We start from the raw sequence: 26165 nt of genomic DNA on the forward strand, positions 1-26165 counted from the left end.
TTCTTTTAAAGGCAATTGGGTAAATGAAGTAGCAGCTGTGGTTTACTTTTTCAAGGCAGAGGAGTTGGGAGAGAGGGAGGCAGGGAGGGGAAGAGAGAGGCCCAAGCACATGCATAATCTCAAAGAAGGGCACTACGGACAAAGACCAACAGAGAAATGAGGTCATTGTTAGCCAATGAACATGAGCATAGTTGAATTCTGTCCGTTTACTAGAAGATCTGGGAAGGGACAATCACAGTTAAGAGGATCCTTCTATTGAGATGGGTCTATAGACAGCTCTGAGGTGCATTTTCTTGATCAGTGATTGACATGGAAAGGTCCAGCCCACTGTGGGCGGGGCCAGCTCTGGGCCTTCCTGGGTGGTATAAGAAAGCAGACTGAGCAAGCCAGGAGGAGAAAGCCGGTAAGCAGCATTTCTCCACGGCTTCTGCTTCAGTTCCTGCCTTGAGTTCCTGCCCTGGCTTCCGCGAATGATGGACTGTGAGTGATCAGAACATGTATGCTGAAGCAAACCCTTTCCTCCCCAAATCCAAGGGGAAAACTGGGAAAGAACGCAGCCCAGCCCATCATGCTGCCCCTGTTCTGTCCTCGGGCTTGTTTTCACTTGTTTTTGTTTTGTTTGACAACGCTTGCTTCTTTCTTGAAGAGCCCGCTCTAGACAACCCAAGTGGTATGTGACAACTAGGAAACCGCGGGTGAGATCACAGCCATTAAGCAAGCGTGCTGCAGGTGCTAGGGTGGCAAACCCAGCCTCCGTCATTACCAGGCTTCCTCTTCAGCATGTGCTCCGCCTCGATGGCTGTGATTTCTGACACTGTGGTAAACACGTGCGCACAGTGCACGGAAGCTCGCTCCATGCAGTAGCGGTGATAAATCTGCCTCTCCCCGGCCTCTTTGTCTATGTTGAACTGTTGAAGACAAACACACGTTCCTTACACGAGCCTCTCCACAAGCCAAGGTTTCCCTCAAAGCTGATTAAAATTATAAAGACCCTATTAAAGAATAGTGCATATTAAGCCACTTCCTAGAGTAGAAAATTGGTATTTTTAGAAGCACTGTTCCCTTCGTGTCTTATAAACAGCTATTTCATCGCCTACAAAATTTTGATATTTGTCACATGTGTGCTTATCTCAGAGTTTGTAAGTGTAAGGATAATTCTAGCCTCCAAGGATTCTTACATTTTCCCATAAAGAGTGAGGCATAAAATAAAATAAAAATGTTACTAAAGCAAAAGTGGGGCTGGATAAGTGTTCCGCGGTAAGGAGCGGCACTAGCTGGTCTCACAGAGCGCATACATTCCTAGCACACACCGCAGCGCACAACCATCTGCAACTCCATTTCCAGAAGACACACACATGGTACACAGACACACATGCAGGCCAAACGCCTGTATACATAAAATAAAACTAAACGTTAAGAAACGAAACAAAGATGACAGTAAACTTGACAATGGAAGTCTTGATAATTAATGTTCTAATTAATTTTCTGAGAGAGAAAAAGCTGAGTGACTTCCTGTTCTTTCTTGGTTCCGTACTCCTTCCAAGTTAATTTCAATAAAGCTCATTTTAAGTGGAAAATATGTCAGATTGTGGGCTCATCTGTCCTTTCGTTTTGCTTTGGTTTTGGCTTTGGTTGGCTTGTTTGTCTGTTTTCCAAGACAGGGTTTCTCTGTAGCCCTGGCTGTCTTGGAACTTGCTCTGTAGACCAGGCTGGCCTCGAACTCAGAGAGAATAGAATGCCTCTGTCTCCCCAGTGCTGGGTTTAAAGGCATGTGCCACCACCGCCTGGCTTGGTATCATGTTTTACCATATTTTTTTTTTTATGAGATTTCACGGTGCATTCTGGATATTTTTAGCTAACAAGCAAACAAAACCCAGAAACCAAGTCCTTAATGAGCCTGTCATTTTACTCAACCAGTGTCACATCTCACAAAGCTTCCTGTGACACCCGCAGTGTCTAAGAGGAAAACAGATCAATGTGGATGCAGAGCCACTGGACGTCTTCAGCAGTGTTCAGCGCTGCTGTTCACCGCTGTGTTTAATCTTCCTAAAACTCACTCAGGCACTCTGTCTTCATTTTACAGGAGGGGAAATGGAACCTTTCCGACGTCAGGAAACGTGCCCAGGGTCACATATTAAATGCCTTACTTGAGGTGCATAATTTGATATATTTAAATATTGCCTAAATCTGTCTTGATTTGTAAAAAATGCTTATGAATTTACCTCAAAGCTTTTTTTGACCATGTGTTATCCACAGTGGCTAGCAGAACAGTTCACGAGAATGATGTCGTATATCTGAACATACTTGAGATATGTAACCGTCATTAAAGGCATCATGACGTAACTATTACCTCCAATCAAAGGGCTCGTTGTAATCTATCTGTGTACTATGATGTGTCGGTCCCTAAATGAAACTACTCTTATCATATTGATTGTTACTCTATAAGACCACGCAGCAGTCCAGAATGAAGGATTCCACTGTGCTAAGATCCAAGCCTGACTTTCTCAGGACACCTGCGCTGCGAGGCTTTGCCCTCATTGGCTGATGCGTGGTGCTCCGCACCGGTGGCTGCTTTGCCCTCATTGGCTGACTGTTACCATGCATAGTTTGAAGGTCTTCTTGGTCTCCCTGCTTTCTGAATCCCTTGTTGACTTTCCTTAAAGCTGGATCTTAGCACGCAGGGGCTGACCTTTTGGTACACGGCAGATCTCATTAACGCTGCTGTCTGCACAGTGAGAGGCTTTCCGGAGCTTCCTCTAGCATCCCAAATGAGTATGAGACAGCAGCATGAACGTCCCAAGCTGCCGATTACTATTCATGAATGTGCATCTACGGACGCAAACATTCTGATTCACAGCATCCCAGAACTTTTAATGCTATGAAAGCTTTTTTTTAAAAAACTCTAATTTTCAGCTTCCAGCTTTCCCTAATGATGAAACCAAACCTTTAAGCCCTAAACTGGGTTGATAAGTAGAATAAGTAAAGTGGATATTTAATATTCATCTTTTTAAATTTATGGCAGTCGAAGTGTGCTTTTAATAAACTTGCTGACAAGTGTCACAGTGTAAAAGATGCTCTGGGGCTGGAGAGATGGCTCAGTGGTTAAAGACACGTGCTGCTCTTGCAGAAGACCCGAGTTCAATTCCCAGGACTCACGTGAACAGTTCACAGCAACTTGTGATTCCAGCTCCCGACTCGATGGCCTCCTTTGGCCTCCAAGGGCACTTGCACGCATATAATACACACCCACACAGACACGTAAGTGAAATCAAAAGATAAAAGAAACTTGACTGTGCTAACCTAACTAATGGAAAATTGAAGAAAGATTTAAAATGGAATGATTTGGGGGTCACAGAAGTGCAATCTGTAAAATGAGCAGATGTACATCATCAGATGTCTCCCTCCACTTCCAGGGCCAGACAGCTGCTCACGTGGCCCTGGAAGCACGTCGTCACCTATGCGCTGCAGAACTACAGAAAGAAGCTGATGCACCTGCCCACAGTGCTCGCCCATAAATAGCTCACACTGAGAATAGAGGAGACTAAGCTAACAGAGCCCAGGTCTCTGTCAATTATCAGACCTCCGATTCAGAAAGGAACAGGAGCCTATGCCCGCTCACACACGGCATCTCTGTTCTGCCCATCTGGAGCTATTTCCCCAGAGATGGAGCAGAATGCGGTCCTCTCGGCCTCTACACTTCACTGCACTCAGCAAAGTTAAGCCCCCTCCACCTCTATCACCCAGGGGAAGCTGCTCCATGAATTCTGATTAGTTGAAAGGGCACAGCTGCCATGTGGTTGTTAGCTCAAACGCAGAGATCGATACCTTTCATCTTTGGGCTTCAGTGAGCTGAAAGGAAGGGGCTGAGGGGGGCTGGTGGGTGTTTTACCTTATCAAGCTGGTTGTAGAAGTCAATATTTGCGGCACAGAGATACCGCCCCAGCAGTGTGGCATGGGTTGTAAATATTGTGGCGATGGGGAGTTTCCTGGCACGAGAAAGGATCAGTCCAGTTCCAGCCTGCCATTCATGGAATTGGGCAATGACGTGTTTACCATCTGCATGGTCCGTCACCTGTATCAGGAGAAAAAGGCTTTAGAAAAGTTATTGTTGATGCTCCATCTTGACCATCGCCCACAGCAGGATGGATGTGAGGCCTGTCAGTCTGACCTCTCTCAAAGGGGCATACACTTGGAGCATGTAAACTTAGCAAGAGAGAGTAAGATTCAACGATGACATGGCCAAGTCCATCTGTTTTGTGTCTTAATCCTTCCTTGTAGTGATGGGTCATATTTATTTTTGACCCATGTATCCATAATACATATAAGTATTATTAAGAGTAATATTTGCTATACTATCAATAATTTGATAATTAATATTCAATTCAATATTAATATTAATATCAATATTAATATTGATAATTAAGCATTCAATTGATAGTAATGTTCATTGTGTAAATGACTGAATAGCAGAAGCAATACTTTTGAAGAAATCAAGAGAATCTACTGAGTCCACCCAAGTGAGATTCTTTTAAACTCTCTTTCACACACACACACACATACACATACACACACACTCACACAAACATACACACACATATACACATGCACACTCACACAAACATGCACACATACACTCACACACACATGCACACACTCACACATACACACATGCACACTCATACACACATGCACACACACATACACACATGCACACTCATACACACATGCACACACACACTCACACACACATACACACACACACACACACATGCACACACTCACACACACATGCACATACACACATACACATGCACACATACACTCATACATACACACACACACATCACACACTCACACACACATGCACACATACACACATGCACACTCATACACATGCACACTCACGCACACTCATACACACTCACACACACATATGCACACACACACACACACTCTCATACCAAACATATACACACCGCTTTGTTTTCAGTCTCTAACTTGGGGCCACGGCTCAGGCAGGAAGACTACAGAGAATTGGTGTGCTCACTTGTTTCAAAGGACTGCTTATCTGTCACCAGGACAGACTTTCCCCAAAGTGCTAACCTGTCTTTCCCTCTACTACTACCAAGAAGCTGATGGCCACCTTCTCCAGCCAGCCCTTGGTAGGTATTGTATCAGGGCAGATCTGTTGCTCTATCCTTAGCTGCCCTCCTCACTGGGGTCTCATTCCCTCACATCTGGCTTCCAGCTTAGGTGTCACCATCTGGAAGTGATGGGGATGTTCGAGAAAACCCTACTATTGTGCTTTGAGGGGCTGAGAGAATAGAGTCTGGGCTCGTTTAGCACTGGCCTCCTCCAGTGCTCTTTCTCTAAACTCCATTGGGCTACTCAACTGCAAAGGACCTCTCCTGAGTGGTTACTGAGGCCACTTCAGCCTTTAGTGTATAATGGGAATAACAAGAAGCCACCGTAAGTGCACCTGCCTCCATACATACACAAAACAGAATGCTTCAAGTCTTTCCTGCTGTCTAGAACTTATATGCACTTTGCATGACTTATATCTCTTTTATACAAATATTTTGGATTTTATCTACATGAGCAGGCAATACAGCCAGGTGGTTTTGTTTGTTTTTAATTTAATTTTTTCTTACTCACTTTACATCCTACTCACTGTTCCCCTCCCACAATCCTTCCCCCATCTCCCCTCCCCTTCTCCTCTGAGCAAGCGGAAGCCCCCTAGGGTACCCCCTAACCCTGGCACTGCAAGTCTCTGTGAAGCTAAATGCTTCATCTCCCACTGAGGTCAGAAAAGGCAGCCCTCACTGGGTGTTTTATATACAGGATTCCATTTAAATGTTACACAAGATATATAGGAATAAGTATTGCTACTCTGTTGCAAGATTGCTCTGTTGCATAGTTTAGGAATGGCAAGTATTTCCTTGAAATTCTTTTAAAATGCATTATGACAATCAGTAAAAGCATCGTCTCCAAAGTCTTGGGTTTTTGCCAGATCCTTAGTGCAGTGGGCTGCCCCTCTGTTCAGTCATCATACTGCAAACTGTACCTCCTTTAAGAACCAGGCAGTTAAAGACCCAAATATGAGCATGTCATTGGCTTCTCGGTCGTTGTGAGGGATGCCAACGCCACATGCTTCCCAGAAGTCTCCCTTCCACCTGTCCAGGTTCCACGCTGAGGAGCTGATGTCAAAAAGCACCACGTACGGACTCCCTTCTATGAGCCATCTTCCAAAATGCACCTGACGTAGAAAGAAAGCATAGCCACCGTCGTATTACATACATTGTAAGAGAAGAGCATATATTTAGGCTTAAAGGCATAGCCATTATTTGAGGGGGGATATGATTTGCATGTGAAATGTCCTCTACAGAATTATTTGTTCAGACACTTGGCCCCAGCTCATGGTGCTGTTTGGGAAAGCAATGGAGGCTTTAGAAGGCAGAGTCTCGCTTTAGGAAGGCCTTGATTTTTTATAGCTTCACTTCCTCTGTACTCTCTGCTTCCTGGGTGCAGGTGCAATGTGATCAGCCAGCCTCCTGCTCCTGCCACCATGACTGTCCTGCCTGCCGTCCTGTCTTGCCTGCCCTGACAAAACATGTCCCTCTTTAATTGCAAGTCAAGTAAGACCTTTCTCCCTTGCCTTTGTCAGAACGTTTTATCACAGCCCCAAGAAAGAAACTAAGAAAATAACAGCAGACCAAGTGTCCGTGTGTCTTTAAGGATTTTTTTTTTTTTTTCCGGAGCTGGGGACCGAACCCAGGGCCTTGCGCTTCCTAGGTAAGCGCTCTACCACTGAGCTAAATCCCCAGCCCCTGTGTCCGTGTGTCAATGTGAAATCTTTCCCCCCAAACAAAAGCTCAAATGTTGAAAGCCTTTGGAAGTTGGTATTATCTCCTAAGTTTCCTGTATGGAAGATCAGACCATCTTAAACAGTGATAGCTTGGCTTTATTCTTTTTAATTTGGATACCTGTTGTTTCTTTCTCTTGTAAGTCTGGCTAGGATTTCTAGCACTGTGTTACATAAAATAAAATAAAATTTGCTTACATTCTTTGTTTTCCTTCTTAGAAAACATCTTTTGCGCCATAAAACTCACAACTAAAAACTATTAGAATGGGGGACATTCGAAGTTTATTTTATTATTCCCAGCCCCTCCTGGTTGCTTCTTGCTTGTGTCTATGAGCTTAGCAACCTCTGAACCATATCTCTGTCACTACGATATTCCGTCCTCACCACACCCCCAAAGCAATGACAACAGCTAAGCACAGACTAAACCTGTGATGCCAAAGAGATAATTCCTCTTGTGAATTGTTTCTCGGGGACTTGTTGCCATCGATTGGCCAGTAGAGCTTCACACAGCTGTGATAGCAGCTGATGTTTGCACTTGAAGCCAAAGGGAGTGCCCATCCACCTGGGTGCCTTCTCCAGTTGCTGCTCCTCATTAAGTGAGGTTATTTGAAAGGCAAGCGTCTGGATCGTGTGATTTCTGCTTTTCCGTCCCTTGTTATCTTCCTGTGATTCTGTGCTCACAGATACTGTCTTTAACTTCATAGCATGAGAAGCACCTTGCTGTGTAACCCAGTCTGGCTCTTTGCTACCACATGGCTAGTCTGAGTGTTTTGCCTGAATATTTGTCTGTGTACTGTATATAGGTATGGTTCCCAAGGAGGAAAAAAAAAAAGGCTGTTTGATCCCCTCCTCCTGGCATTACAAACTCTTCTTCATTAGCTCCCTTTTGGTCAGGGCATTTTATCATAGCAACAGAATATATTATTTGACTTCGTACAAGAGTATGGCTCTATCTAACGTAAGGCCCAGGCCCTCATGCATACTATCCAAGCACGCTACCATCGAACTACATCCCCAGCCCCAGTCACAGCAACAGAAAAGGAATTAATATGAAAGGAGTGTGGATGAAAGCTTGCTCTGTCATCCGCCATTGAATAACACCATCAACTCCCACGACTCTGGCCTCAACTTATGCACAGCTCTTTCAAGACTGCATCAACCCTGCATCTTCCTGGGGCTCCCATCTCCTTGTCCTGTCAGAGAATCTTAGCTTTCATGAGGTGCTTCAACTGCACACTCCGTGTGAGAAAAAGCAATCTCTCCCCCAGCTAGGTGGAGAGTCTTCTCTCCTGAGCTGATGGAAGATGTGTGTGGCCTGCTGTCTGGTAACAGTCCATTTAGAGTCACGGAGGAACGGGACAGATGGAATCGTTTACCTGGCAGCCATGTTTGTTCATGGCATCCACGGCTTTTCTGACGGCATCGTTGGCGGGCTCGCACGGCTCTACTTGAGTCTTCACATTATGCTCAAAATACGGACCTATCAGGAAGTAATTCTCTCCCCATTCATTGGCTGTGGTTTTGGCTTTGCTCTGGATCACAGTACAGATGCCCCCAACTGTGGAGGAGAGAACTTTCTGTTCTTATTCCAGTTGGCAAACCAAGAGAAGGATCCTATCCGTTACCGTGCTAGTTCAAGTGACGTTTTACTTAACGTTCTTTAAAGGACGGGATTTGGTGTGCTTTGAGGAGTGCAGTCTGAGCCTATTCTAAAGCCACTCAAGGTGCTTGCAATCATGGCAGTGTGGCCAAGCAGACGTTCCAAGAACTGTGTAGAGAGGACTGGAGGGAAGGACTGTGAACTGCCATTCACAGTTCAGTGCCAAACAGAGTCCATACAGGCACGGCCATGCTGTAGGTCCTCAGCGGGCATTCCCCTTCCACTGTGCTACTGTAGTGGGTCTCTAAGGGGCTCTAGTTGATCTAAGTAACACTCTCTGCAGATTCCTAATGCTAAGGAACCAGTCCATTTCTACAGCACAAACACGGCACCTTTGACCAGGGAAAGAGGTGGGAGATTTTGATGGAGGGTGATTGACCCAATTCTGGTGTCAAGCCGCAGATGCAAATGCCAATTCTCAGGTGCATGTGATGGCTCTCCCTGCCCACTGGATCCCTAGAATTATTGTTTGCTTCCCCCTCCCCTCTGACATTGCTGCCACCACGATTGAAACATAAGGCTAGAGAGAATGTACGCTCTTGACCGTAGCATGTCAACATCTAAAAAGCTGTCCCAGGGAAGCAGGAAGAAGATACATATATGGAGATAGTGCAGAATCGTTTGCAAAGCTGGAGAAATGGGAAAAACTTAGACTGAACCAAGTAAGCCACTTAACTGGTCTAAGGTTCAGTTTGAACCTGCTAGATGAGAAGAAAATGCTGTTCATCTCAGAACGACAGATTGGAAGAGAAGTATTGAAAGTTGGGGCTAATGAGTCTGGGAAGGTGGCTTAGCTCAGTGGAAGAGAGCTTACCTGGAATATGCAAGACCCTGTGTTTGATTTGCAGCAACACACACACACACACACACACACACACACACACACACACACAAACACACAGGGATGCGGCTTAACGGGAAAGGGGATATTTGAGCAAGAATAATATCACTTAAAGGGATGACTAGAAGCCAGGCATGGTGGCACACACCTTTAATCCCAGCACTCAGGATGCAGAGGTAGCTCTCTGAGTTTGAGGCCAGCCTCTGCAAAGTTAGTTCCAGGACAGCCAGGACTACACAGAGAAACCCTCTCTCAAAACCAACCAACCAACCCAACAAACAAACAAACAAACAAACGGTTGGCTAAAAACGATGAAAAATTAGGAGGCAGGTGGGTTTCAGAGCGAGGAAGGTTTCAGGCGGCGCTGCGGTTAAAGCAGAGCTGAAGTGTGGGCGGAGTGCAGGTGGGGACGATAGCAGTCACGGAACTGATGTGAGACTGGGCAACAGACTTGAGGGAAAGGGGCGGGCAAAAGCGGGTCTCCAGGCAACTGGGCAGGGGACTTCCTGCACTGGCCGTCAGTAATTGGCCACCGGGATGAAACAACCAGGACAGCTTCTTCGATAATTCGTCCTTGCACAGAACAACTTAGGAAGTTCTCTCGGGGGGCTGGAGAGATGGCTCAGCAGTTAAGAGCACAGACTGTTCTTCCAGAGGTCCTGAGTTCAATTCCCAGCAACCACATGGTGGCTCACAACCATCTGTAAAGAGATCTGATCCCCTCTTCTGGTGTGTCTGAAGACAGATACAGTGTACTTATAATATAATAAATGAATAAATCTTTAAAAAAAAAAAAAAAGTCCTTGCCAACAGGAGCCAGGGAGACCTGTCCCCAGCCCTCGGTTGGAAAGAGCTACCTTGTCACTTCTGTACTGAAGAGTTTATTTCTCACTGCCGTTTCTCGGGTGTTTCAGTTGACCCGATACAGGTTTCGAAAACCGTTTTTACCTTTAGTTTCTTAATTTCAGTCAAGTTTATGTCAGTAAATCTTATTAATAGTCACCGATGGTGGCTGCGATTGCCATCTGTGAATTTTTTCTTTAGACCTGGATGAACTCTCTGCTGCCGGGGAAAATGTCTTTTGAGTGCGAAGAAGTCAAAAGACAAACCCTGGTGCTCGCCCATGGTGCTAGCAAGATAAGATCCCTTGCTGTATTCAGGAAAAGAGCTGCTGTGGCTCTAGAATGTAAATAAACACGCTTGAAGAGTTTTCACAAGATAACCGTCTGTGAAGCTCACAATTGAGGAAAGACTTTTTTTTTCTGTGACAGGATCTCATTATGTAGCTCTGGCTGTCCTGGAACTCACTGTATAGAACAGGCTGGCCTCAAAACTCACGAAGATATGACTGTCTCTGCCTCCTGAGGGCTAGGATTAAAGGTGTGCACTTCCACACCTAGTTTAAAGGTCACATCCTAACATAATATAATTTAATATATTTCCTTTGGGGGAGAATAAAAGCCCTGCCCATAAGAATAGAAGGATTTCGGACTGTTTCTCCCCTTCTGTGGATCCAGCTCCTTCATCTTCATTGCTCAGGGAAAAAATGCTATTAAGCCCTAAATTCTCATTCACACACACACACACACACACACACACACACACACACACACACACACACAGAGTTATCTGTATTGTATTTGTATGAGTTTCGCTTTCATGCATGTGTCATTTGTGTGCACCGCCTTCAGGGGCCAGAAGAGGGCACTAGATACCCTGGTCCTGGAGTTACAGTCCGTGTGACTGGCCTGGTGGGTGCTGGGAAAGGACATTGGTCCTAAGCAGAGCAATGGATAGTCTGAACTCTGACCATCTCTCCAGCCCTCGCAGCCATAGCCTGCCCATAGCCGTTAGAATGTCCATGTGTATTAGACCATGGGCTTCAAATTAATATTCATTTTGACTGTCTTCAGGGCAGCTTCCTACAGCCACAGTTCATCTGCTCCGTCTCCTGCCTGCGCTATGCCTCCTGGCTTACAGAAATGTAGTAGTCAACACCCAGCATGGAGTAGAATAGCAAGCCTAGAAACAGCCACCAGCAGCAGCCAACTGAGGTTGTAAAGCCCACACCATGGGGAAGGATGTGATTCTGGGGGGGGAAGTGGGTGGAAAAGTGGACACATGGCGATAGAGCTAGACGGAATGCTCTCCACAGAACTCAGTCCAGACAAACTCGGTGCTTGAACTGGAGAGCAGAAACTGCTGGAAGGAAACGCAGAGGCCACTCTTCAGAGCCGTGGAGTAGGCGAGCAGGTTCTGGGGATGAGACCCTCAAAGCACAGGAAACAACTAAACTCATACCAACCAGCCAAAGAAATGGTGGACAGAGTAAGCAGAGGCTTGTCCAAGACAATGGCCAATTATTAGTCTCATAAGGAGTTAATATCAGGAGTATGTAAGAAACTTGGTTCAACGGAGAATCACCAGTCCCTTACAGTAAGCAGCAAACCTAAATAGACATGTCTCAAATATACAGTTGTTCCTACGTCAATCCCAGTGCTATCTGGAAATCTGATGAAAAGAAAAATTACCAGGTCCTCTTCTCAGAAAAAGTCTTACGTTAGGCTGAGGAAAAGGTCCAGCTAGTAAAGTGTTTGCCATGCAAGCATGAGGACTTCTGGCATAGACTTATGACTCCATCTCGGGAAAGGTGGGGACAGGCAGACACCGGGTCTCCCTGCCCTGGTAGTCTGGCTTCATCAAGCCAGTGAAAGCCCCATCTCAAAACACAAAGTACCAGAAAGCTAGCCTATGAGTCTCCAGTGATATTTCAACTCATGGCCACACAGACAGTCCTGGTTAAAACCAAAACAAAAAGAGGCACGCAGGTGGGAAAGGAACCCATAGGGATGGGGGGTGACGGCGGGGTAGGAGGGGGATGAAAGAGAGTGGGGGGAGAGTAAACAATGTACATGTATGGAATTGTCAAAGAACAAATTAAATTAATGGAAAACACACATTAGAAGTGAAGGACGGGATGATGTAACTTTCAGGATATCCAATACGACTGGAGATTATCATAAGTAAAACAAACAGGACTCAGCATACGAACACTGTGTTTTCTGTCATTTGTGGATATTAGGTTTATCTCCTTGGAGGTAATAATTCATCAGAAGTTTCACAATCTGATCCTGGCTTGTCTCCAATCTCTGCACAGATTCCTGTTTTCTCTCTCGTGTCTATAAACAGGGCACACTGTGCGCCTTGGTTTACACACCATGTGTCGTGGGCGTGCAGTTCTCTCACACACACACCACTCTCTCTACCTGGTTGCCTCCTTCACTGTCTTTGCCTAGTGATTCAGCCCATAGGTCTCAGCATTAATGTCTCCACCAGACAGCTTTCCCTTAACACCAGACTGGGCCGGGAATTCTGCCCTAACCATTAACACAGAGTAAGTCTACAACCTTGGTCTGCCCTCATGTTCATCACCCTGGATGATGAAACGCACAGCAGTGACCCATCTTCCTGTAAGTCTGTGCATTTCAGAGAACGGGAATCAATTCTGTACTGCTCAAGCCTGTCTGCCTACCCTCCAAGTACCTGACATCTAGTAAGCACTTGATGCTCTTTATTAAATAACAGCGAGATAGTTGTAGTAATAAATGGATGAATGAATAGAAAGCAACCACCTGAGGCTGGTGTGCACCTGAGACTGCTGTGCACCTGAGGCTGGTGTGCACCTGAGGCTGCTGTGCACCTGAGACTGGTGTGCACCTGAGGCTGCTGTGCACCTGAGACTGGTGTGCACCTCAGACTGGTGTGCATCTAAAGTTAGTGTGCGCCTGAGGCTGGTGTGCACCTGAGGCTGCTGTGCACAGGTAGGACAGGTTGTTTTGAGAATAATATCTAATAACTCTAATCCCTTCCCTTGCTGTATTCTCCACATTTCTGTCATTCACTTGTAAATTCCTCACACTAGAGAATTTTTTGGCATCCCTCAGACATCTCTGTGGGACTGAAGAGATGGCTTAGGGGTTAGGACCACTCTTTCCTCTTGCAGATGACTCCTGTTTGTTTCTCAGAACCCATGTGCTCATAACTGCCTGCAACTCCATTCACAGGGGTCCAGATGCCCTTTTCTGGCCTTCGTGGAAACAGTACAATGATATACACACAGGAAAGTACTCGTACATATAAACTTTAATAATAAAAAGGAAGCCTTTTTAAAAACTATTTTGTTTTCTTGGACATGAATACACTTCTTTGTTTGCCACAGATCATCATAGCATGGCCAGAGCACTCTGTATTCTCTTTATTCATGAAATATGTGATAGTTAGATAGCCTAAGATTTTTGTTTTGTTTTGATTTTCCTTGAAGCTTCAAAAAAATCTCTGATATTTACCTTAAGTCAAAGTTTTTCATCTTTGAAACCCTTTCTTAGACAGTGAACATTTTAGTATTTAGTTGTTATTTAGTTGTTACATGTATGTAGTTGTTATTTACTTGTTACTGTATGTAGTTGTTATTTACTTGTTACATGTATTTAGTTGTTATTTAGTTGTTACATGTATGTAGTTGTTATTTACTTGTTACATGTATTTAGTTGTTATTTACTTGTTACATGTATGTAGTTGTTATTTAGTTGTTACATGTATTTAGTTGTTATTTACTTGTTACATGTATGTAGTTGTTATTTACTTGTTACATGTATGTAGTTGTTATTTAGTTGTTACATGTATTTAGTTGTTATTTACTTGTCACATGTATTTAGTTGTTATTTACTTGTTACATGTATTTAGTTGTTATTTACTTGTTACATGTATTTAGTTGTTATTTGGTTGTTACACATATTTAGGTATTTAGTTGTTATGTGTGTTCTCACCAGAGGAAATGTTCTTCCCCTCTTCGCCATGTGTGGGGTCACCAGATGTCCCCCATATGTCCTCTCAGCTATGAAGCAGGAGGCTGGTTTGTGATCCCTAAGGTGCTTAACGTCACACCCACAAACTGACAGGACTACAGGCTCAAGCTAGATTTTGAAAAGGTGCTACGGTAGTGAGGACTTGTGAGGGATGGCTAGATTCATTGTTTAAACAAAACTTAGGTTGAGAATATTAAACTTATGCTGGAGATGTCAACAAGAGTAGACAACACTTTTACAGCCAATAACAGGCGATGAGACACTGCTCACCAGGGAAGAACATTTGCTGCTGTACTCGGGTACAACTCCAGCTCTCACACGGCGGCTCACAACCCTCTGTAACTCCGGGTCCAAGAGGTCGGACACCCTCTTCTAGCCTTTTCTGCACAGGCGCACCTACACACATGCAGCCAGAACATCCGTACATATAAGCAAAAATAAAATGATTTTAAAAATAATTAAAAAAAAAACATGTCCTATATTCTAGGGACTTCTCCAGAGCCGAGGTCACCATGCATGTCACAGAAGATCCCCCAAGACTCCAATTTTCATGAACAATTCATGCTTACTCCCTATTTGTCTTTGTTCAATGGAGAGAAGAGAAGGAAGAAGGGTTATGCTGGGTCAAGGGCTGTGCATGGGTCTTCTGTACTGATTCCCAGTGCTAACCCCATCCCAGCCTTCCCCCTCCAAAAGCTCCATCTGGGAGTTCCTGTGTACTCCGCAGAGAAAACCTTTCCCTCTTGGGAGACTCTGGGCCTCATGTGTAGTAGTGGTGGCCCCATTCCCAAGAGTCCTGGCCTTATGCAGAAACTGTAGAGACAGAAATGGTGAGTGGAAAGGGGTATTTGAAAGAGCTGTGTACATAACACTCTCTTTCTGTGTGCTAAGCCTGGTCCTCTCTGCTCCTCTCTCCAATACAGAGGACGGAGAGAGTTCATCCTTTGAGCTGCATCTGTGGGCTCCTAAACAGAGGAGCCCACCGCTGACCTTTCTTGTACTTATTTTCTAAATGTGCACTGGGGAACATTGAACAGTCAGCATAAGGCAGAGACCAGGACAGAGTTCAAATACAATCCTGCATATGTATGCACACATGGTCCACGTGGTGCACGTGGTACCTGTTTGGGTACATGTCCCTGCGGGTGCACATGTGAGCGCATGTGCACATACACATCTAGGCCAGAGGTCACCAAAGTCCCGTTGACTTTGACTTGTTAAACAGGGTCTCTCACCTGCCTGAAGTTTACCCTTTCTGCTAGGCTGACTGGCCACTGAAACTCCCGGGGCCCACCCGTCTCCACCTCCTTGGCCCTGACAGGCATCTGCAGCCACACCCAACTTTTCCACTTGAGTTCTAGAGATGGAACCCAGGTCCTTATGCCTGACAGACGAGCATCTTACTGACTGAGTTATCTCCCCAGCCTCAGCAAATATAATTCCAACTCTGACGTTAGGCTGACCCTCAACAGGCGCAAGGAAGAAGCAGAATCCTCCTCATCCTCAGTTCCCACCTTCAGGTTGCAGAGGTGGTTTCTACCATTCACCCGCCCCGCTCATCTCTGCCTGGCTCTGTACCGTCCCGGAGAACTCGGCCTTCGAAACCTGTCCACCTGTTAATAGTCCCTTGGGAGTTTTAAGCCAGGCATAAAGGCACACACTTTTAATCCCAGCACTTGAACCTGTGAGTGCCAGGCCAAATAGAAATAAACTGTGAGCTCATGTGACATCTTTAAACTGGAAGATATGGAACTAGAAAATGTCATCTTGAGTGAGGTAGCCTGATCTCTCTCTCTCTCTCTCTCTCTCTCTCTCTCTCTCTCTCTCTCACACACACACACACACACACACACACACACACACACACACACACACACACACAAACCCCATACACATGGTATGCACTCACTGATAAGTGGATATTATCCCAAAAGGACGAATTACCCAAGATACAATTCACAGACCGCATGAAGCTCAAGAAGAAGGACGACCAAAGTGCGGATGCTTCAGTCCTTCTTAGAAGGGGGAATAAAAATAATCATAGGAGGGGATATGGAGACAAAGTTTGGAGCAGAGGCTGAAGGAATGGCCATTCAGAGACTGCCCCACCTGGGGATCCAGCCCATATATATACAGACATCAAACCCAGACAATATTGCTGATGCCAAGAAGTGCATGCTGACAGAATCCTGATATAGCTGTCTCCTGAGAGGCTGTGCCAGCGCATGACAAATACAGAGGCAAATGCTAGCAGCCAACCATTGAACTGAGAACAGAGTCTCCATTGGAGGAGTTAGAGAAAGGACTGAAGGAGCTGAAGAGCTTTGCAACCCCATAAGAACAATATCAATCAACCAGAGCTCCCAGGGACTAAACCACCATCCAAAGAGTACACATGGACAGACCCATGGCTCCATCTGCATGTAGCAGAGAATGGCCTTGTTGGGTATCAATGGGAGGAGAAGCCCTGGTCCTACCAAGGCTGGACCCCTCCCCTAAGTGTGGGAGAATGTCAGGGCGGGAAGTGGGGGTGGGTGGGAAGGGAGAACACCCTCATAAAAGAGGGGGAGAGGGGGCTTATGGATGGGAAACCGGGAAAGGGAATAACATTTGAAATGTAAATAAAAAATATTCAATAAAAAATAATTTATTTTCACATAACCTTATAAATACCTCTATTAGGAAAATCACATAGGTTGCCACATAGCAAGAGGTAACATTTCTGACTAGTCCTGAGGACATACAGCTTTTCCTCTAATAAAAGAATTTTCTTTTTATTCATAAGGGAAATGCTCAGACAAAACAATAACTGTGAAATTCCTACTTCGCCGTGACATTCCTTTACATTTCTAACATCAACATGTATATTCAGGCCCTCACTACACTTTCTCTCCCGCTTCACCCCACACGCAGGTTTATGTTTTCATTGGCTGTTGAAAAGAGTTTTACAACCTACAGACATCTTCAGAGCCTGTGCTGCCCCACGACCGTTCATGACCACTGAGGTCCCCTGTGGCTCCGGCCCGTACACGGCCAGCGCTAGAAGTAGTACAAACCTTTGTTGGTCACTTCCCAGGAAACTTCAAAAAGCAATAAGTCTTCCACGGGGAGTCTTTCAGCTTCCCATGCAGGGAGCCCACCAAGGGACGTCACAGACAAGGAGCGGCCCCTGAGCATTCTTCGTCCAGCTGTGTGTCTGGTGCGGTCGGGGACCGGTTGCAGACGACTGCAGTCAGCACTGGGCACGAGCTGAGAGGTGTCAGTCTTGGGATCTCCTCTCCAGGGTGAACCAGCAAGGTGAGGTCACATGAACTCACAGATAGATGAAGCTGTGCTCAGGGCAGGTCTGGAGAGGGCAAGGCCTCACAGTTATAATCCACACAGACACCCAAAAAATCGCAAGTGAAACCTGACTTTTCACAGCAGGGCAGGGAGCCAGAGGACAGAATGAGAGTGACAAGAGTCCAGCTCTTTGGCCTTTGACCTTTAGATTAGACCAAACCCCTACACTCTCTGCATGCTTGTTTTATCATTTTAACACAAGCAGGAGTTTCCCTCAGGCACAGCGGCATTCCACAGACTGCAAGGCGGTGCCTAGAGTCTACCCCAGCTTGCGCCATCTTCCTTCCACCTCTCCTTACCTACAACTCCGAGTTTTATTCCCACTTATTCTGTTCTAAACATACAAACTGAATTGTGGTAAGAGGCTAGGTCTCGATCCTCAAATACTGCACTTTTTCCTGTATATGAAAGCATAAACAACAGGATCTTCCTGTATAACACATAAAAGAATATATTTGTGGTTTATAAATTGGTTACCAATCTCGAAGACTGAAGAGAAATTAATTCTAGTCACATTTGTGGATTTTAAATGTCAAGTATTACGGGATTGGTAGCATTTCATAATTCAGTGGTCAGGAAAGTATTGAAATTTGGGGGAAAGTTGCAGAAGAAGCTGGGCTCTGAACTTTCACCAACATTACATCATCATTAAGTGCCTTACACTGCCTTTTCTGTATTTGTCAGTGCACAACTCTGTATGTGCTGGTGTGTTTGCTCATACATGCAATCGCACATACACATGAACAGACACACACTACTACCCCACACACTAATAGTCCCAAAAGACAGTTACAAAGCTTTTAACTCTGTCTGTTACAAGTTTAGCTTGCTATCAGCACACCTAAGCTATTATGCCTTTTTTCCTTCAGAAAATTGATACTTGCCCTATAGGTTGATGTCATTGTGCAGGTGAAGGCAGGTACAGGATAGAACGAGGCCTATCATTGGATGAGAAGGAAGGTGGGCAGGAGAAAGTTTTAGAGAGGCAGAGGAGACCGGAGAGAGAATGAAGGAGCTGAGAGAACATGGCAGTGGATGTTAAGATTCCTCTCTGCACATATTATACAGGTTGTTATGACTATTCTTAAGGGATAAATGTGTACAGGATTTTGTGCTGTCTAGATGGGCAAGTTCTATCTTATGGTTTGGATCAGAGGATATTGTGTGGTGTGTTCTTTCATGTGGCGACTTAATTAATTGAGTTCGAGAGAGTGCATGGTGGCAGGATTGGTGCCACAGACTTGGGCTGTGTATGCCTGGTGTGGTGGACACCAAGAGAGCTGTGAGTGAGGGTGGAGCAGATTGACAGGGTGCCCTGTTGGAATGGCTCGCAGACACCAGGTCAGAAAGTCGATGGGGACAGCGTGGAGCCGCTGAGATAAATTAGCACTAGTTCCAATGGCAGCTGGAGCCAGAACTAGCAAGAAAGCGCAACCGCCAGGGTACGTGAGGGAACCCATTCTGCCACCTTTTTGTTTTTACCCTAACATTGCCCTAAATATTCTTCTTCCTTGAATTTTAAGGATTCAGGCCAGTGAGATGGTTCAGCAGATAGAAGAGCTTGCTACCAAGCCTAACGACCGGACTTTGCTCCTGGGACCCACAGGATAGAAAGTAGATCGCCGGCTTCTGCAAGTTGTCACCCGACCTTCATATGTGTGTTGTGGCACAAGCTTGTCCACACAAGCCCATACCACCCACAAAGGAAACGCTATATTAAAAACTTTAAAAATAGAACTTTTAAAATTCTCACAAAAAACTACATTGTTAATACAGTATAGAAAATTTGATTATGATTTTGGCAACATTATTCAGATTGGCCTAACGTATTTAAGCCTGTCTTAATGACTCAAGGTGAGTAAAGTCATACTTTATTGTGTAGTATAAATAAACCTATGGGAATGGAGTAGAATATATGTTTATCTTCCAGGATCCAGTGACATTAAAAACAATTCTCATCCTTACCTATGAACATGTATGCAATTACATAACTGTATAATAATTACTTGTTTGAAGTTTGACAGAGAAGCCTGTACGGCTAACTTTAAAAATCAAGTCAAAGGGATGGTGAGTTGGTTTAATGGGTGAAGGATGTTGCAGCAAGGCTGAGGACCTGAGCTTGATCCATAGAATTTATGAAACGGGGTGGGGAGGAGAGAACTGAATGCACAAAGTGTCCTCTGACCTTCACATATATGCTGTGACCTGCACGACTATTTCTGTTACACACACATGCATACACACACTACTGCTGCTGCTGCTACTACTACTACTACTACTACTAAATAATAATAATAATAACAACAACAACAACAATAATAATAATAATAATAATAAACAGATAAAATAAATTTTGAGAAAATCGAGTACTATGATAGATAGTATAGTTCTGTGCCCGTGAGCCGAATGCTCGGCATGGCTGTCCCTTTGAAGAAATTGTTTGTGTATATTGATTTAACCCCTGAGGGTTCTGCAAATACAAATCCCAGTAAAACTGAACAGAAGGTCATGTTGACAAGGAGTGAGAAAGTGGTGTCAGGGAGGGGGCAGGCCTTAGGTTGGCTGTGCTCTCAGCAACTGGAGACTGGTTCTTCCAGCACTGAACAGGCTGCAGAGAGCTAACTCACAGGGCTACCCACTAAGATCAAGTGCTCAGTTGTGAATCAGTGTCTAGTGGGGTCCGGTCCTATCAGCCTTCTCTGTTGTATGAACTTCTGCCAGTGTCTTCTAAGTTACTAAACCTAACCAAATGATACAGAGTAATTCCTGTAGATGTCAGTGTGCTCAACAGAGGAATGAGGTTTCAAAAGAAGTTAGGGAATGGCTTGTAGCAGAGTCTTGGGAAATACTCAGCCTTGGTTACAAAGTGTCGATAAAGATCTAGTCAAACTTTCCCCAAGGGCAGTGGTTGCCATTGCAGTGTGATGGAGTGAGAGGAAACTCTCTTTTTAAAAATTATGTTGAGTATAATACTATGAGTCTTTAATTACCTAAAATACTTGAAGAGATGACCCGAGATGGACAAACATATTTGAAAGTACATAATATAACCAGGATATAAAGTACCGCAAACAGTGAAACTGACTGGCCTGTAACCATTCATAAGCACGCCTGTGAATAGAAGACAAACCAACAGGCTAGGAGGTTCTGTGACAAAGTTAATGATTATCTCTAAGTGGTCGTGGTTATGCCTAATACATATGGCCTTTTCGCTTGAACTCAGCAAATTATACATGCAAACACATGGTACATAAAGTAAACATAACAGCTTTCAAAAGTGTAATGGCAGCATCTCATGGTTGTTTTAATGTTTCCACTCATGCTGTTTTGAACTTTTAAAACATTTGCTTTGTTTTTATTTGTAGCTTGATGTGTGTGTACGTGTGTATGAGAGGGCCCACACAGTCCAAAAGGGCTTCAGATCCACTGGAACTGAAGTTACAGGTTGTGTGTAGGAGCCGGGAACCAAGGGAGCAGTCAGCATTCCTGACTGCTGAGCCATCCCCCCACCCTGGTTTGATTACCTTTTTAAAAAATTCCCACTTCCTCTTTTACTTTCTCATGTCAAGTTCTGACATGTTCAAGGACATGTCCTAATGCTGCCCTCTGAGCAACAGTTTTTACTGTTATTCTTGATGTGAGGAAAACGTTTTGCCGGACCTTTGCTTTGGCAGTGGTGAGTGCCATTTTCAAAGTTGTCACTTAGGTCAAGAGACATGGAACTGTGTAAAGCATTACTGCCAATTATATCCTCACTAATACATATATATCGTTGACATGAGGTCTCATCTTTTAGATGTATATATGCACAGAGTGGCAGTAATCTGGGCAGACAGAAGGAAGGAAGGAAGGAAGAAAGGAAGGAAGGAAGGAAGAAAGGAAGGAAGGAAGGAAGAAGAAGGGAAAGGAAGGAAGGAGGGAAGGAAGGAGGGAGGGAAGGAAGGGAAGGAAGGAAGAAAGAAAGAAAAAAGAAAGAAAGAAGAAAAAGAAGACAGAAGGAAGGAAAGAAGGAAGGAAGGAAAGAAAGAAATGAAAGAAAAGGAAAGGAAGACAAAGAAAAGAATAGTCATCAAGTAAAGTTCTCTCCTTCACAAACTATGAAGTTTATATGAAAAATACAAAACAAGGAGCTGGCAGATGAACGGGAACTGTCCTGACAAAGACAGAGGAAACAGGATGCTCAAAAGACACTGAGTCCCACTTTCACAGCTGTGTTAGCATTTTGCCAGTCTGGGAAAAGAGGATGAGTGGAGCGTAACAAAGGTTCTATTTGATTCTGTGTTAGCTAGACCAGCAGAGGTCACCAGATGCACTTAGGAAAGCACCATTGGCTGAGAGGTGGTGGAATCTTCTTGTCCATCTTTAGGACTTCCGAGACTTGATCAGATCTACCTGTATGTCCTGGGTGATTCAGGAAATTTTAATGAAGCATATATTGTGTGCACTATTCTTGTGGTCCAGGATATTTTCTAGTTCTGTTTGTTTGTTTGGTCCTTTGAAACGCGGTCTCTCTCTAAAGTCTTGGCTGTCCTTGAACTTACTGTGTAGACCAGACTAGCCTTAGACTTCAGAGATCCACCTCCCTGTGCCACCATGTCCAGTGGCCCAGGATGTTGTCACTCAAATGTAGTCTCTGCTCTCATGTGGACACAGAGACTTTAATCTTGTGAAGCATAGGTAAGTCACAGTGGGTCAGGTACCACTATGTTCCCTTCAAAGTCTATAAAACAGCAAGCAGTGACACCAGATAGAAAAGGGAGATCTGTGGAGGCCAGGAAATAATGTCAGAACAAGGATATAATGAGTACCTGAAGATCTGAGAGAGGTGGTCACAAAGGCTTCCACTCTCACAGTGACAGAAGGAAAACCAGCATGCCTGGAACTCAAATCCTAGTGAACGTCGAGCGGAGATGAGAGGAGACAGAGAACAGATGAACCAAAGGAAGAGAGATCAAAGGAACAGTCAAAGAAAGCCGGGAGTGTGGGCTTCATCCACGTCATAACAGGATGACATTAGAAGGCTTTCACGAAGAGTTTGCTCTGTAGGAAATGCAGTATTGATAAGGACATGACAGGATGCCTGGAGTCAGAGGATACAAAGCCTACATCTCAGTGACACATTCTAGAGTGTAAAATATTGTCTCTTCTGCATGTCTTAAAAACTGTGAAGAAAGCGAATTATTTAGCGATCGGATCTTAAAGAACAATTTCCATAAGTTCATGGTTCTATCAAGGATTTAACCCACTGACTAGGTCAGAGACCTCATGATCCAATCGCTTCTTCAAAGCACATCAACGGACAACCATACCCCACATGGGAGCCTGTGGAGGACATGTTCTTTTTTTTGTTTGTTTGTTGTTTTTTATCAAACCATAGCAGGTTTTGAGGCTATTGAGTGGAATCCAAGGCTCACAAGAATGTGAAACATGCTTAGAGTCAGAGATGACCTAGGAGTGGGTCAGGGTCTCAGGAATCGGCGATTACAAAAGCCTATTTATCTCCACAGCTGACATGCGCACGAGTGTATGAGTGACATGGCAGAAATAAATAATTATATTTTAATTACTTAAAATTATGGGAACTATTGAAAACAAGCACTTGCCCCTTGATAGAGGAGGGACAGCGGGTTTGTATGTAGAGTCATAGGAAGAGGACATTCTAACCTGCCTTAGATATCTGTCCTCATCCTTCTTCCAGCTCAAGCTTGCCTCAAACCTGTGATTCTCTTGCCTCTGTCTAGAGTTCTGGGGCCAGAGGTGTGTGCTGCTACCGTTTGGTCTCATTTACACACTTACCCTGTGAATTTTATTGCTTTTTTTTAAGTCTAGATTTTAAGAATAAAGATGTTTATTCTTATATTGTGTGAAATTCTCCAAGAATTAATAAAACTTTTATATTAAAATAGATAAAGTACTCACAATTACAGGTTTTCTGATGTAAATACTGTAAGGAAAAGAGTACCTTAGCCCTTATTTTTTAAGTCGTATTGACTATTTAAGTTGTATTGACTATTTAAACTGAAATTTAATCCATAACCTTTGCCCTTCCTCCCTCCAACCCTTCCCATAGCCCACACCCTCTCTCAAATTGGTAGCCTCTTTCCTTTTGTTTACTGTTATTGCACATATATGAATTAATATATAAAAACAAAAAAATTGAACAAAGTTTTTTTTTTAAATAAAAGCAATGCCCTGTATTTCTCTCTGTCTTTCCTTTTTCGTGTGATGGTTTTAAAGATCTCCTGTGCTAGTTCTTCAGCAGATACAAAGCTACCTGTCTTGGTCACTTCATGCTTTAGTTGATTTCCCTGTTGCTGTAATAAGAGACCCTGAGAAAAAGCAGTTGGAGGGCTAGTGAGATCCAAAGGCACTTTCAGCCAGACCTAACAGCCTATAGTTTACATCCCATCGCTTGCCTGATGGTGAAAGGAGAGATCCTTTCACCTACAAGTGTCCTCTGAGCTCTACTCACATATGTTAACACACACACACCACACACACACACACACACACACACACACAGAGTAAGAGAGAGACAGAGACAGAGACAGACAGACACACACACAGAGACAGACACATATACAGAGAGAGACAGATAGACACAGAAACAGAGAGACAAATACACACACACACATATAAAGAGAAACACAGACACACACAATAGACAGACAGACAAAGAAACAGACATACATCACAGATACACACACACACACATACACACACAGATACACATACAGAGAGACAGAGCGACAGAAACACAGAGAGACAGAGAGAAGCAGAAACAGACAGACATACAGACAGACACACACAGAGAGAGATATACCCACATACACATATACAGAGAAAGACAGACACAGACAGACACACACATACACATACACACAGAGATACACACACACACACATACACACACACACACCCTGAGAAAGACACAGAGAAACAGACACACACAGACACACACACACACACACACACACACACACACACACACACACCAAAGAGAAAGACAGATAGACAGTCAGACAAACATACACAGAAAGACAGAATCACACAAAGACAGAGACATACACACCAAACAGAGAAAGAGACAGACAGACAGACAGACACAGAGAGACAGACTCACACAAAGACAGAGACATACACACCAAACAGAGAAAGAGATAGACAGACAGGCACACACATATACAAGAGAGACAGAGCAAGAGAGAGACACACACAGACAAACACAGAGAAAGAAACAAATACACACACAGAGAGACAGAGAGACACAGATACACACACACACACACACACACACACACACAAGATGTAAAAAGAAAAATTTTAAGCAACTTAATAGAAAGGCTTTTCTGATTCACATTCCAGGCCACACTCCATCTTGGGGATGCCAGAGAATCAGGAACTTGAGGTATTTGACTATATCGCATTCACAGTCAAAAATTATAGCAACTAATGTATTTACCTCAAGTCGTTATATGAATAGTTTACACCATAGGTTTTCAAAGCTGTACGTCCAGGAGCATCCTTTAATGCTAGGTTTGTCTCTGTGGTGACTGGGTAGCTTCTTTGACTTTTCTCTATGGGTCTCTGCTGCCATGTGTCCAATTCTCCCTAGGGGTGGCCAGGCCCGTTGTACACCAGGCAGGACAGGAGGACGGGAAGCTTAGTCAGCTTCAGGTGAGTGCAGTATGGTGATGAGTGTCCAGGCAAAGAACACACTTGGGAACAGCTTCAGAGAACTGGTCCACTTCTGGGCAGTGCAGGAGGTTGAGAGGTATTTCTGACCCTGAGGACGTGGCCAGGATCTTTGTGCTTGGAAGATGCTTCATCTGCAAGCTCAGGAACTATAGGGTGTGTTGTGTGGAACCTGATAAGGTCAAGCAAGGAGTGAAGCCTGATAACTCTCACGGTAATACATTCTTACTAGGCTTGGTGGTAGGGGAGCTGGCTTTATGGTGCCAAGTTGGGAAAGCAGAGGTAGCCAACTTCTGACATTTGAGGCATCCAGGGTTGAAGCTTGCTTCCTTGGTAACTCCAGGCCATTATGCTCCCACAGGTTTTGAGTAGAATTTTGTGTCTTTTTCCCCCACCATATTTTATGGGAAGAATAATAAAAACATATTCTCCTATTAGGCAAGCCTGCAGTCACTTCTCATGGATTGTTACAATTTTGTTTAAAAGGACCCTATGCCTTTAGAATCTAAAGCTCCTAAACTCATTCATTTTTGAATGCAACTGTTACCACTTCAGAAATAGAAGGCTCTTCCTTTCCCTGCTACAATGTCCAGGATCAGTTAATACCACTAGACCTTTCTAGAGTATCAGATGTGCCCAGCAATATATTGGTCTTCTTTTGACTGTTAAATGTTTGGTCCTCACAGCAGTCCTGGGAGATTCGTTTGGCCATGGTAGTCCTACCTAGATGACAACCCCAAGGCAAAGGTCAATAAATGCTGCCCTAGTTTAATTTCTGTTGCCATGATAGAATAATCTGACAAAAAGCAACCAGGGGTAAGTTAGATACTTTGTATTGTTTTGTTTTGCTTCTGTTTTGTTTCATTCACAATTCCAGGTTTCAGTCCATCATTCCTGGAA

At 44.3% G+C, this 26165-nt stretch overlaps 1 protein-coding gene across 1 annotated transcript in view; it reads right to left on the reverse strand.

The window, feature by feature from the left end:
- The window catches only part of Gys2 (glycogen synthase 2), a 42637-nt gene extending 25063 nt beyond the window's left edge, over window positions 1-17574 (reverse strand). Inside the window, exons 1-5 of the mRNA XM_032907295.1 lie at window positions 17285-17574; window positions 8239-8420; window positions 6065-6256; window positions 3890-4072; window positions 764-908 (exon numbers count right to left, since the gene is read on the reverse strand). Coding sequence (XP_032763186.1) covers window positions 764-908; window positions 3890-4072; window positions 6065-6256; window positions 8239-8420; window positions 17285-17405 — 823 coding nt within the window. The 5' untranslated portion in view covers window positions 17406-17574. The remainder of the gene's footprint in view (window positions 1-763; window positions 909-3889; window positions 4073-6064; window positions 6257-8238; window positions 8421-17284) is intronic.
- Window positions 17575-26165: the final 8591 nt, after the last annotated feature.

This window comes from Rattus rattus, chromosome 6 (assembly GCF_011064425.1).
Source record: "Rattus rattus isolate New Zealand chromosome 6, Rrattus_CSIRO_v1, whole genome shotgun sequence".
NCBI classification, from domain to species: Eukaryota; Metazoa; Chordata; class Mammalia; order Rodentia; family Muridae; genus Rattus; species Rattus rattus.